We start from the raw sequence: 12,472 nt of genomic DNA, 5'->3' as shown, positions 1-12,472 counted from the left end.
AAAAACGCCCGATGCATTCTACCTACCCCTCGGGGGGGGGGGGGGGGGGGGACTCCCTACCCTATGGAGATATTCGCGACCAGAATCGGGGGATTCAAACGAACCTTAGAAGCACCATTTATTACTTTGGACTTTTTGGCGGGAAAATACAAATAGCTCCAGGTCATTTAGTTTCACCGAAGCTCCGCTGAGCATATCCGCGCCTGCGCGATTCCGAACTCGAGTTTTCTTCGATCCTCGCTTTCACTTGTTGTTCTGCTTTGCTACTAGAGCTTAGGTAAGAAAAAATATATTCCATATGACACTACAACAATATGAAGTATAGATATATATATTACCCTTGCTACGACCTTTCAATATGGCATACAATGCAGCGGTTTGTACTTGCAGTCGAGTTACTAAAATTAGGCATTTCCTCATGATCTTTATTACGCAACCCTTCAGATCTCCTTATTTGTCGGGTGCTGTTCTCTTTGTACGCCTCGTGACGCGGCAGAAAGCTAATTTGAATGAGTTTTCAGCAAGCTGAAGCGAACGAGGGTCCCATCGCCTTCTTCAGGTTCTCCCGAGGCGAAAGTCATGGCGCCCGTACCACAAATTCAGCGCCTCATTGAAGACAGCATCAACAACAATGCTGTAATGATTTTCTCAAAATCCTTCTGCCCTTTCTGCAAAAAGGTGAGTGATGTAAATATACTTATACTGACTACTTTATCTCGAGCTTAGATATGACAGCAAATTTGAAAGTTGGATAGCCTATTAATTTCTGAATTCGCTACAGCAAATTGGAATGCAAGATGATGAATTGGGGGATAGAAACTTGTTCTTTTCGTGAAAGGTTTCGTTCGTTTCCCGATTTTTTCTTTATTCACTCGGCTTACATAGAAAACTTTAGGAGTTCCTGTCAACCGCAAAGAACACAGCTGCTCGTTGCATGCTTATTTACATTCCGTTTATTCTAAGTCTGTGCGATTTTCTAGCTTTTTTTATGTCTGGATCGGATTCTATCGACCTGCTTCAGTCCTCAATTATGCGTTACAATTTAATAAAGCTTAAGCGTTCCCTCAAGTATTAAAAAATATATGCTTATATATTAAACTGATTATTTTAACTGATTATAATACATACTTATAATTATAGCAAAATTCGTTGTTGCACGACCTCCCAGAATCAAAAATTCCTTTCTTCGTTTGGGAATAGCCTAAAAATAAAATCCCATCAAGCAATGGAGGGTTCCAAAGTCCCTTGGCAAATAGCCTGCTTGACTAGGCATTTACCCGTTGTTTTTTTCACTGTGTTTTCGTTGTACTGAGTTGTGGTGGCCATCTTGTTTTTTTACTGCACTAGCTTGGTGCGAGTGGCAAAACCTGACCAAGAAGACAGAGAAGGTTCTTTCCTTCCCTTCCCCCAGCCCGTCCCCCTCTCTCAAATGCTCTGTGCTCGTTCCGGCTTTTGTGAGGCCAGAACAAAACAAGATGTGTTAAAAGTGATTACTTATGATTGTTATGCATCACGCAACGTGCAATTCACACACGTGTTTTTTTATATGTTCGTTCTGTTTTAATGCTTATACCCAGCAGAGTCAATAAAAGTTACTTTATGAAAACTACAAGGTTTTTTAGTATATTTTAACAGGATGGTGGCCACGACTTGGCCTATACCAGGTAAATGTCTGCAAGCAGCCTACTTGGCAAACAGACATATTCAATTTTTTTCCATTGTTTAGAAGAGAAAAAAAAGATTAACTCTAAACCATTGTTTAGAAGAGAAAAAAAAAGATTACTGTAACACTAAACCAATGGTACTGCGGAGTGAATGCCCTGAAAATGATTACCTCTTTACCACTAAGCTCTTTTTTATTAAGAATTGTGTAAAATGATAATTGCATTGTTTTTCTTTTGTGAGCGAAATCTAGTTTTACATTAATGAAGGGAACATTGCTTTAATATCAGATATTATATTATTATCATATTCTGATACTTTTTGCTAAGTGCTCCAAGCATTGTACTGTGGTTTTCTGCAGCTTTCGGCAGGCCATATTTGTTTGTGGGTTAATGGGACAAAGTACTTAAGAGAAAGTTCTCAGTCATCTGTAGGGTTTACAAAACAAATGGTCAAAATAATTTAATAATTCGAAAAATAGTATGCACCTTGGTTAACAAAGTAAATAGGTTATGCGTCATAAGTTTTCTTTCTGTGGGGGTCATATGCAGGTGGCCTAGTGTGTTAGCATTAGCAAAATTCCAAGAAATGTCAATTTATTTATTTTAAATGCTTCTATGGGAAAGGTAGAGTGGTTAAGCTGAACATTTTGCAAAGCAAAACAAAGCATGTCACCTTTCATTTGAACTATTGTTTTATAGTCAGTCCAGTATGAATCTATTAAAAAATACAAATGGTAAATGAAAAATGTCAGTTCAACGACTGAATTGGTACATCAATCTCAATATTTTACTACTTTATGCCAAAAATATATTTTCGATATGATTATCCATTATTAGTTTGAATTACCAAACTAATTTATTTTTATATTGTTTTGAGCCTCTTCATATTGTTACCAGCTGCTGTTTTGTGCAATTTATACCTTATTTTATGAATTTCTCAATATTTTGTGATGTGCATATCTTTAAAATAAGGGTTTTCTATTTAATTTAAGGTCAAGGCCATTTTTGAGTCCATTAATGTCCAGTATACAGCAATGGAACTTGACCTTGTAGGTGAGTGATTGAGCTATTCAGAGTCCCTGTTAGAAATCAAGTTATGGTATAAATAAAAAAATTAAATAAATTAGAGTAGCTAATCACTCTCATCGGAACTAGATGCTTGATTACGAGAACACAGATTCAGAAGTGGTCAAGTTTAAGGCATGGGAAGACGCTACAGGCAGCCAACTCATGTCTGACCATGGAGCACAGCTAAGGTCAAAATTGTTGGTTTTGTGGAGGGGGGGAAACCAGAGAACCTGCAGAAAACCCTCCAAGCAAAGTCGAGACCAACTAATTTAACTCACGTTTGGAACTAGGAATCAAACCCAGAACCCAGTGGTGAGATGCACAGGCACTACCTTTGGGCTAAGCATCCAAATAAAATTAATATTCATTATTATTAATGAAGCTCCTATGAAAGGCACAGTGTCAGCAGGGCACTACATGTATAGGAAGGAGTAAACTATGTAATACATTTTCAGTGGTCTCAAGGGGCTTTCTGTGGCATGCCTTGTTTATGTTTGTTGGTGTCATAATCCACCAATATCTTGGTGGGAATGTCTGCATGCACATTTTGTGGCGAAATTAGTGCCAATTTTGCCATCTATTTAATGAAACAAATAGAGAAAAAAATGTTATAAGAGCTCCACCTTTAGAAATACCCAATCCATATATTTTGTTTATTATTATTTATTAACATCAAAGTATTGTTTTGATATTTTGATGTTTTTTTATTTTATATTTTCTTTGCAGATAATGGCCCAGCTATCCAGGAAGCTCTGCTTGAGAAGTCTGGCCAGAAGACTGTTCCCAATGTGTACATAAGAGGCAATCATGTGGGTGGGTCAGACATTATCACTAAGCTGCAAGAAGAGAACAAGATTCTGGGTCTTATAATCCCCCCATCTGCTAGCTACGAGTATGATCTGATTGTTATTGGTGGAGGATCAGGTGGACTTGCATGTGCGAAGGTAACACTTATTTAATGACATCACAAAATAATTGACATCACAACATACAGTATGAGAAAAAAAAACATTGTTACAGTATGTCCTTGTCTTACGTTGATGTCACAGATGTACACACTTGAACTTATTGTAAGAACAGAAAACAGCATTCACTTGTTATGTCGCGAGTGGGCATTAGGCTTAACAGCACGCTGAGAGTGAGTGCTTATGTGAGGCTGGGTGCTTTCCAGTCTAAAAATAAATAGATAAATAAATAAATATAAGTGAGTCTTCTTTACGGCAGTCAAAGACCCGCATTAGGTTTTCACAATTTTTTAGGCCTTTTTGATGTTTTACTCAATTAGAGAGGGGGTTTCTATTAAGGATCTGAAGCTGGACAGTAAAACTAGTTTTCACTGTATGCAATATTCTTGATACGTGCATCAAAATACTTTGTCTTTCCTCTTCATTTTAAGGGTACTCAATTTGTTTTGTAATCTTATTTCACTATAAGTGCTCAAGTTTTATCAATAATTGTTGTTCTACTTAAGGAAGCTGCTCAGCTGGGAAGGAAGGTCGCTGTCTTAGACTTTGTTAAACCCACTCCAAAAGGGACGACATGGGGTAAGTTTTAAAGACTTAATTTAAGTCAAAATCTTGCAATCTTATTCTGTTAGTTTGAATGATGCAAGTGACTAAGTAGTTAGCAATTATTGACAGAGTTCACAGAATATTGAAAATCACAGGAAAAATAAACCACAACAAAAAAATAAGCTGTACAAATTGCAATATTCTTATTTAACGATTCAGTTAACACCCACGCCACTAGAACTACATTGTACAATCACCAAACATTTATGAAAAGTATTTGTTTCTCTATTGCTAACAACTGTACATCAAAGTTTGCCAAAACATTTGAGTGATCTTTCATATATGAACCTATTCTTTCCTACCAAAAAAACTTGAGCTTAAATACTCAAAATGACCATATGAGAGCATGTTTACATGAGCTTGTGTGTTTCGGTATGCATTGCAAACTCTTTATAAATCAATAACTTGAAGTAGAGTTTGAACGATCATAACTCGGAATGTGAATGAGACACAGGCACGTCCGAGTTTATCAAACCAAGATGCCATATAAGCGAATATGTAAGAATTGTTTAACAAACCTCAAAATCTTTTGATTATTTAGATATTTTCTTCTTTATAGGGTGATTCTAGGCTGCCACTTCGTAACGATCATATCCCGAAGTGTATCCGAGGTCAAATTTTCCCAGCAAACCCTGTGGCCAATCTTACTTTTTTATTAATTTTTTTTGACGTGATGACATAGTAGCTACTCACACATGCGCAGTAGCTACAAGAATGGTGCTAATGTGCCATATTTTAGCATGTACAATTCTTAATCTCTAGGTTCTTATACATGGGTATTTACCATTCATATTACAATGCTTAAGAATAATTTGAACTCCCTTCTGTAGCAGCCACTAACATATTAACTGTTTAACAGGGCTTGGAGGCACTTGTGTTAATGTTGGATGTATTCCCAAAAAGTTAATGCACCAGGCAGCTTTGCTTGGAGAGGCATTAAAAGATGCAAGGTTGTATGGCTGGGAATTTGACGAAAAAGGTGAAAAAGATGCTTGCTAGCCAGTGTCCAATACTGTAACTTTGGACACTTTAATCTTAAACTTATTTTTGTTATCAGCATAATCTTCAATATAATCTTCATTTTTACTTAATAGATTTTTTTTTTGATACAGTTAAACATAATTGGGAATCATTGAGAGAAGGTGTCCAGGTATGCAGCAATTCTTTTTCTATTAGCTGTGTATTGCTTATCCATAATTCTTTATTCTATCCCTTTTGTACTGTACTGTTAGTAAAAAAATATGTATATATTTATTATATATATATTATAATTGAGATTTTCTCTTCTGTTTATTTTACTATATAGCAAACCAAAACATGTTATGGGACCAAAGCATATTTTCAGATTTACTAATACAGCTTCCCTGAGTATCTTATTTTTTGCTTCAAAACTTTCTACTGTCAGTCTATTTTTTTGATGTCATGGGAGGGGCATTTTACTTCTTTATTTTGATTATAAGAAAATCATTTAAATTAAATGGATAGGAATTGTGCAGAAGAAGTGCAGGAGACATTGACATTCTTTCTCCATATTAAAATTTTTATTTAATTTTTCAGAATCATATTGGATCATTGAACTGGGGTTACAGGGTACAGCTTAGAGAGAAGAGCGTAACATATAAAAATGCTTTTGGAGAGTTCATTGATAATCACACAATTAAGGTAAGGGATGCTTAATATTGTATTTGAGAATTATGTTGCCAAATGTTTTTCTATTAAAGTACTTTTGTCAGGCACACCTTTGTTATTGTTTTCATTTGATATTGGAAGGCACATAATGTATTTAAGGAAGTCAATCATGCTGCAATGAAGAATACATTTCCATCAGGGCTAATTTAATCAAGTAACTGAGAAACATTCAAAATCAAATATCATAAATATCATAAGTATCATCGTATTTTCAATTATAAACAGTAACAATGGAGAAGCTGGTTTACATTATGTAAAATCTCAAATAACCATCTTAAACAAAGTTTTATACTGTATTTACAAGATTCAATTGAAAACATTGCATTGATTTTCTCAAATCAGTTGATGGAAATGGATGCATTTTCACCCTTGGTACTTTGCTAGGAGGAAAAATGGCGGCTGTCAGAGGCTGTTAAATTTCAGATTTTCATAGCACGCATGGCAAGCACACAAAGCCCTTTTTCACTCACTTTTTTCCTGCACAGATCTAATCTTCATCATTACAATATCATCTTTTCTCTTTCAGGCAACAGATAAGAGAGGCACAGAGACCATAATGACTGCTGAAACGTTTGTTCTAGCCATGGGTCTGAGGCCACGTTATCCTAACATTCCAGGTGCAAAGGAATATGGAATAACAAGGTTTGTGTTATTTGTTGTTAACCTGTGGAAAATAATTGGATCAGTTCATGTCCCATTCTTCTTGCTGGCTCCTAGTAAAATGAGAATGAGAAACTAGCTTTACAAGAACCCATGTACTGTAGAGTGTGAAGAAAAATGCATGGTTCCGTTTAAGCACCATTTCTGAGGTACACATTTTTTAGCAGTCAAAAAATCAATTAGCATTATGTCAAAATAGGGCTTGGCCCATCACTCATTTAGTTGCCAGCTAGTCACACAATATATCAATCATTTAATTATCTGGCCAGCTAGTCACACAGTATATCAATCATTAAATTATCTGGCCAGTTAGTTACACAGTCTGTCACTCATTCAATTATCTGGCCAGCTAGTCACACAATATATCAATCATTCAATTATCTGGCCAGCTAGTCACACAGTCTGTCACTCATTCAATTATCTTGCCAGTTAGTTACACAGTCTGTCACTCATTCAATTATCTGGCCAGCTAGTCACACAGTCTGTCACTCATTCAATTATCTTGCCAGTTAGTTACACATATCAACATATTTTATTAGACCTCCACAGCACCCGATCCTTACTATCTGCATCATAATATCACAGTCCTCTGTTGGTTGCCATTCTATATTATACTGTAAGGTAACATGCAAACTTATCCTTTACAGTGATGACCTGTTCTCACTACCCTACTGTCCTGGCACAACTGTGCTGATTGGTGCTTCTTATGTCTCCCTGGAATGTGCTGGCTTCCTTGCTGCTATGGGTTTAGACGTTACCGTCGTTGTTCGTTCTATTCTGCTTAGAGGTTTCGATCAGGTAGAAGTGTCTAGTGTAAAAGTTGCTGTCATAGTGACGATACAACATTTTTTAGTGGTGTTTTGCATGGAATTGCAAAGGGGTTTGGTGTGGGTGTCGCGTATCTGTTTTTTATTATTTTCAGCTGCTCTAGACAAAGTCAAAGTAAATGGTTAACGCTCTTTGACAACCTAATATGGCAGACATGTTTCTCACAAAATATAAGAATGTTCTGACCCTTGTGAAGAACTTTAAAGATGTTGTTTAAATTCATAACTCTGAAATACTGTAGATTTCGCCTCAATTAGTTTAAGGTCTGGCAATAAATTACCTAAAATACTGGTCAATTTAAAAAGTTTAAAAATCATCAGGGTGCCAGTTAAAAATTTCATTGACAGAAGAGGTGTTTGTAGATTGAATGTTTGGGTATCATCTAGAGTGGTAGTACCTAACTATTTCAGACGTGAGGCGTACTACCTCGTTCTCACAATGTTTAGCTTGTGTCAGCGGTCCCAAGACATGAATGTGAGGCGTACTACCTCGTTCTCACAATGTTTAGCTTGTGTCAGCGGTCCTAAGACATGAATGTGAGGTGTACGCCCTCGTTCTCACGATGGTTAGCTTGTGTCAGCGGTCCTAAGACATTAATGTGAGGCGTACGCCCTCGTTCTCACGATGGTTAGCTTGTGTCAGTGTTCCTAAAGTTTATTTCTCATGTTTTATCTAGCAAATGGCCGAGAAGGCCGGGTCCTTCATGGAAACTCATGGCGTGAAATTCAAGCGACCTGCTGTGCCCACCAAGGTGGAGCAGCTAGAAGAAGGTACACCTGGCAAGCTGAGAGTGCACTACAAGCTGGAAGGGGGAGAAGAGGGGCACCTGGACTGCAATACTGTGAGTATTCATGGAGTTTTTATACTTTACATGTATGTGTAAGGTGGTCATGGCATTCTCACTGATGCACTATGCAGACCTTAATCTCTTAATTTTATTTGTACTCACATGATGGAATTTGTCTTTAGGTGGTATTTGTACTTGCATGATGGACTTTGTCTTTAGGTGGTATTTGTACTCACATGATGGACTTTGTCTTTAGGTGGTATTTGTACTCACATGATGGATTTTGTCTTTAGGTGGTATTTGCACTCACATGATGGATTTTGTCTTTAGGTGGTATTTGTGCTTACATGATGGATTTTGTCTTTAGGTGGTATTTGCACTCACATGATGGATTTTGTCTTTAGGTGGTATTTGTACTCACATGATGGATTTTGTCTTTAGGTGGTATTTGCACTCACATGATGGATTTTGTCTTTAGGTGGTATTTGTACTCACATGATGGATTTTGTCTTTAGGTGGTATTTGTACTCACATGATGGATTTTGTCTTTAGGTGGTATTTGCACTCACATGATGGATTTTGTCTTTAGGTGGTATTTGCACTCACATGATGGATTTTGTCTTTAGGTGGTATTTGTACTCACATGATGGATTTTGTCTTTAGGTGGTATTTGTACTCACATGATGGATTTTGTCTTTAGGTGGTATTTGTACTCACATGATGGATTTTGTCTTTAGGTGGTATTTGTACTTACAGGATGGATTTTGTCTTTAGGTGGTATTTGTACTCACATGATGGACTTTGTCTTTAGGTGGTATTTGTACTCACATGATGGATTTTGTCTTTAGGTGGTATTTGTACTCACATGATGGATTTTGTCTTTAGGTGGTATTTGTACTCACATGATGGATTTTGTCTTTAGGTGGTATTTGTACTCACATGATGGATTTTGTCTTTAGGTGGTATTTGCGATTGGGCGTGATGCATGTACCACTGGAATTGGTTTGGAAAAAGTTGGTGTCAAACTAAACCCTAAGTAAGTACTGAGCAATAAATATATACTCCTTTTTACTGACTAGTAGTATCTGTTTCTAGAAGTTTGTACACATCAGCACCTGGTTTTGCACCTGTGCTGCATTGACATGCTGGTCATTCCTTTTTTTATCTATGGATCGCAGATAAGATTACAGTATACAGCAACAACAACAACTGAAGAACTTGTAAAACTTCTATTAACAATGCAAAAAACCACTGTTGCAGCAACATCCACTGCTGTGCCTTACAGAAACTAGAAGGTGATAGCAGTACACATGATAGCAGTACACATGTTGTACCTTCTGCCTTCCAGGAACCAAAAGGTGATAGCAGGAGATAATGAACAGTCTAGTGTCCCTAACATCTATGCCATTGGAGACATCTTAGACGGCAAACTAGAGTTGACCCCTGTTGCTATACAGGCTGGCAGGCTGCTGTCTAGACGGCTCTACAGAAATGACACCAAGCTGGTATGTACTGTAACACATGAGCTATGAGTGTATGATTGATGTTCTTTAAGCTTCATTGAGCTTAACGATATGCATACTTCTCATGGCCCTTGGAATTGCTGCAATCTTAGTTTCACCGAACATGTTACATATGAGTTAGACCCACTGATTCAAAGCAAACATTTAGACATCGTATGCTATGGAAAGGCCCCCCCCCAGCCTCTGTGATGTTCCTTGTAAAGATGTTCCCGGATCTCTTGCAGTGTGACTACATTAACGTGGCGACCACTGTGTTCACCCCTCTTGAGTACGGGGCCATCGGTTATTCTGAGGAGGATGCAATACAGAAGTTTGGGCAGGAGAATGTCGAAGTGTACCACACCCTTTTCCAGCCACTTGAGTATACTGTTGCGCAACGAAGCAAGGATGACTGCTATGCCAAGCTTATCTGTAACAAGGCAGACTTGGTAAGATAATTCTCATTCCATAAACACTAAAACAGTTAGTGCTGAATGTACTATGTGGGAGAATAAAGACACCACAAAAACCTTCAAATGTTCTGAAGCAAAAACGCCCAAAAATGGTAATAAAGTAATGGTTTACTCAAATTAGTGCATGCAAGGTTATACTAAAAGAAAACCTTCAAGTGGCAAAAATACAAACAAGTGAGAAGGCACAGGATGTGCATAAACAAGGCTCACAAGTCAATGATCCGGTGATGCATGTTCTCTTAGTTTACAAAATCCAATGTAAATTGCAGTTTACGTTGCCACAATTTTGTGAAGTACTAAAACCAGTGTGAGAAAGAATCGTTCAGTTCAAATCATAGTACATGGGAATCCTTTTAGGTAAAAAGCTCGTGCAAATCAAAAATTGTGATTCTGCCACATTGATTGGCTATTTTTCAATTTTATCTTGGTGGCTAGGGTAGTACGGTGGCCATGGAAGCATAACTAAGTCTTCTTGAGTCACTGTGAAATCTATCTTACAAGAGGCACGTACAGGGAGGTGCGCACTAACCCCCCCTCCCACCACCCCCACCCCCTCAGCCACAGGCACCCGCCTGTACAATGATATAACGCACATGTAATGATATAACGCACCTGTAATGATATAACGCACCTGTAATGATATAACAGCTCAATTCTATTTCTCAAGTATCAATCAATGCAAGGTAGTTATCCCTATAAAAGCATTGTGACTCAATCATCCACTATGTGTTATTCATGTCACTTTTCAAGGAGCGGGTGGTTGGCTTCCATGTGCTGGGGCCTAACGCAGGAGAAATAACCCAAGGCTATGCTGTAGCATTCAAGTGTGGTGCAACCAAAGAGCACTTTGATGACACGATAGGCATTCACCCAACATGCTCCGAGGTGAGCTGCTGTTTATTTACTGCATTGCATGACAATCACGTGATTGACATTGTCAACGTTACACAAACCCAAACTGTAGGTCCTTAAAAAATAATTTTGCATACAACTTTCTCACATGAAGTTTTTTGATAGCAGATCACATGTAATACCACCCACCCAAACTTTCAGTTAAGCTTTCCCAGTATAAAACATAAATAAATAAGCTCTGGCCCTCAAGTATTTAGTAGTATATTATGGAGTTCTCTCGGTTATGTTCAACTAAACCACTCATAACACAAAAGCATGACTTGCTGATCCTGTATATTGTTTGTTGTAGACATTCACTCTTTTAGACGTGACTAAGAGGTCCGGTGCTAGTATCGTGTCATCTGGTTGCTGAGGTTAGCTCCCTGCTGTTGCATACTAGCTAGACAGCTGTTATAGCAATATATACAGACATGTCTCCTAGGCAACAGCAAGGCTATTCCTGAAACCATGGAAACCAATACCACCCCTGCAAATCTATGCAGTTTATATATGATGGTCAAGTTGGCAAACCCTTTAAAGTGGAGCAGCTTAACCGGATGAAGGCGTGTACTTGGTTCCTCGAATTAAATCCTATCCAGTCTAACAAAATATTCATTTTTGCTACCAATAGCAGTTACTGTACATACAGTTTTTTTGTCATTTTTGTGCCATTTTATGCAAATAAATGTTTCACAAGGAAATTTGCATCTCATAGAAAACACTCTTGGCCCTTTCTATCTTGGATTTTTGTAAATGTTGATTCAGGGCAAGGGACTTTCAGGGTTGATTTCAGTAATAAAAAAATGCCATTCTATTCTTGTATGATACCAGGCCCATGTGAGTTCCATGATACCAGGCCCATGTGAGTTCCATGATACCAAGCACGTGAGTTCCGTGATACTAGGCTCAAGTGAGTTCCATGATACCAGGCCCCGTGTGAGTTTCATGATACCATGCCCAAGTGATTTCTATGATACCAGGTCCATATGAGTTCCATGATACCAGGCCCGTGTGAGTTCTATGATACCAGTTTCATGATACCATGCCCATATGAGTTCTATGATACCTGGCCCATGTGAGTTCCATGATACCAGGCCCGTGTGAGTTCTATGATACCAGTTTCATGATACCAAGCCCATGTGAGTTCCATGATACCATGCCCAAGTGATTTCTATGATACCAGTTCCATATGAATTCTATGATACCAGGCCCAAGTGAGTTCCATGATACCAGGTCCAAGTGAGTTCCATGATACCAGGCCACTGTGAGTTCCATGATACCAGGCACATGTGAGTTCTATGATAACAGGACCGTGTGAGTTCCATAATACCATACCCAA

At 38.0% G+C, this 12,472-nt stretch overlaps 1 protein-coding gene across 1 annotated transcript; it reads left to right on the top strand.

Moving 5' to 3' along the window:
* The first annotated feature begins 167 nt into the window (after positions 1–167).
* Positions 168–11,947, top strand: LOC5509832 (thioredoxin reductase 1, cytoplasmic). Its single transcript, XM_001630241.3, has 16 exons — positions 168–277; positions 522–678; positions 2,657–2,717; positions 3,459–3,676; positions 4,204–4,276; positions 5,163–5,282; positions 5,416–5,453; positions 5,861–5,965; positions 6,519–6,634; positions 7,300–7,450; positions 8,157–8,321; positions 9,227–9,303; positions 9,616–9,772; positions 10,015–10,218; positions 10,993–11,127; positions 11,444–11,947. The coding sequence occupies exons 2-16, from the start codon at positions 580–582 to the stop codon at positions 11,504–11,506; spliced, it is 1,782 nt and encodes a 593-aa protein (XP_001630291.2). The 5' UTR covers positions 168–277; positions 522–579; the 3' UTR covers positions 11,507–11,947.
* The last annotated feature ends 525 nt before the right edge of the window (positions 11,948–12,472 follow it).

This window comes from Nematostella vectensis, chromosome 1 (assembly GCF_932526225.1).
Source record: "Nematostella vectensis chromosome 1, jaNemVect1.1, whole genome shotgun sequence".
NCBI lineage: Eukaryota > Metazoa > Cnidaria > Anthozoa > Actiniaria > Edwardsiidae > Nematostella > Nematostella vectensis.
Note: the sequence above shows the minus strand (reverse complement) of the source record. Positions and strands in the feature narration are given on the sequence as shown.

Coding starts and splice junctions, on each gene's coding strand:
- LOC5509832 (XM_001630241.3), top strand. CDS start 580: ATGGCGCCCGTACCACAAATTCAGCGCCTCATTGAAGACAGCATCAAC. Junction 3,677..4,203: donor GTGGACTTGCATGTGCGAAG/GTAACACTTATT, acceptor GTTCTACTTAAG/GAAGCTGCTCAGCTGGGAAG. Junction 10,219..10,992: donor TCTGTAACAAGGCAGACTTG/GTAAGATAATTC, acceptor TCACTTTTCAAG/GAGCGGGTGGTTGGCTTCCA.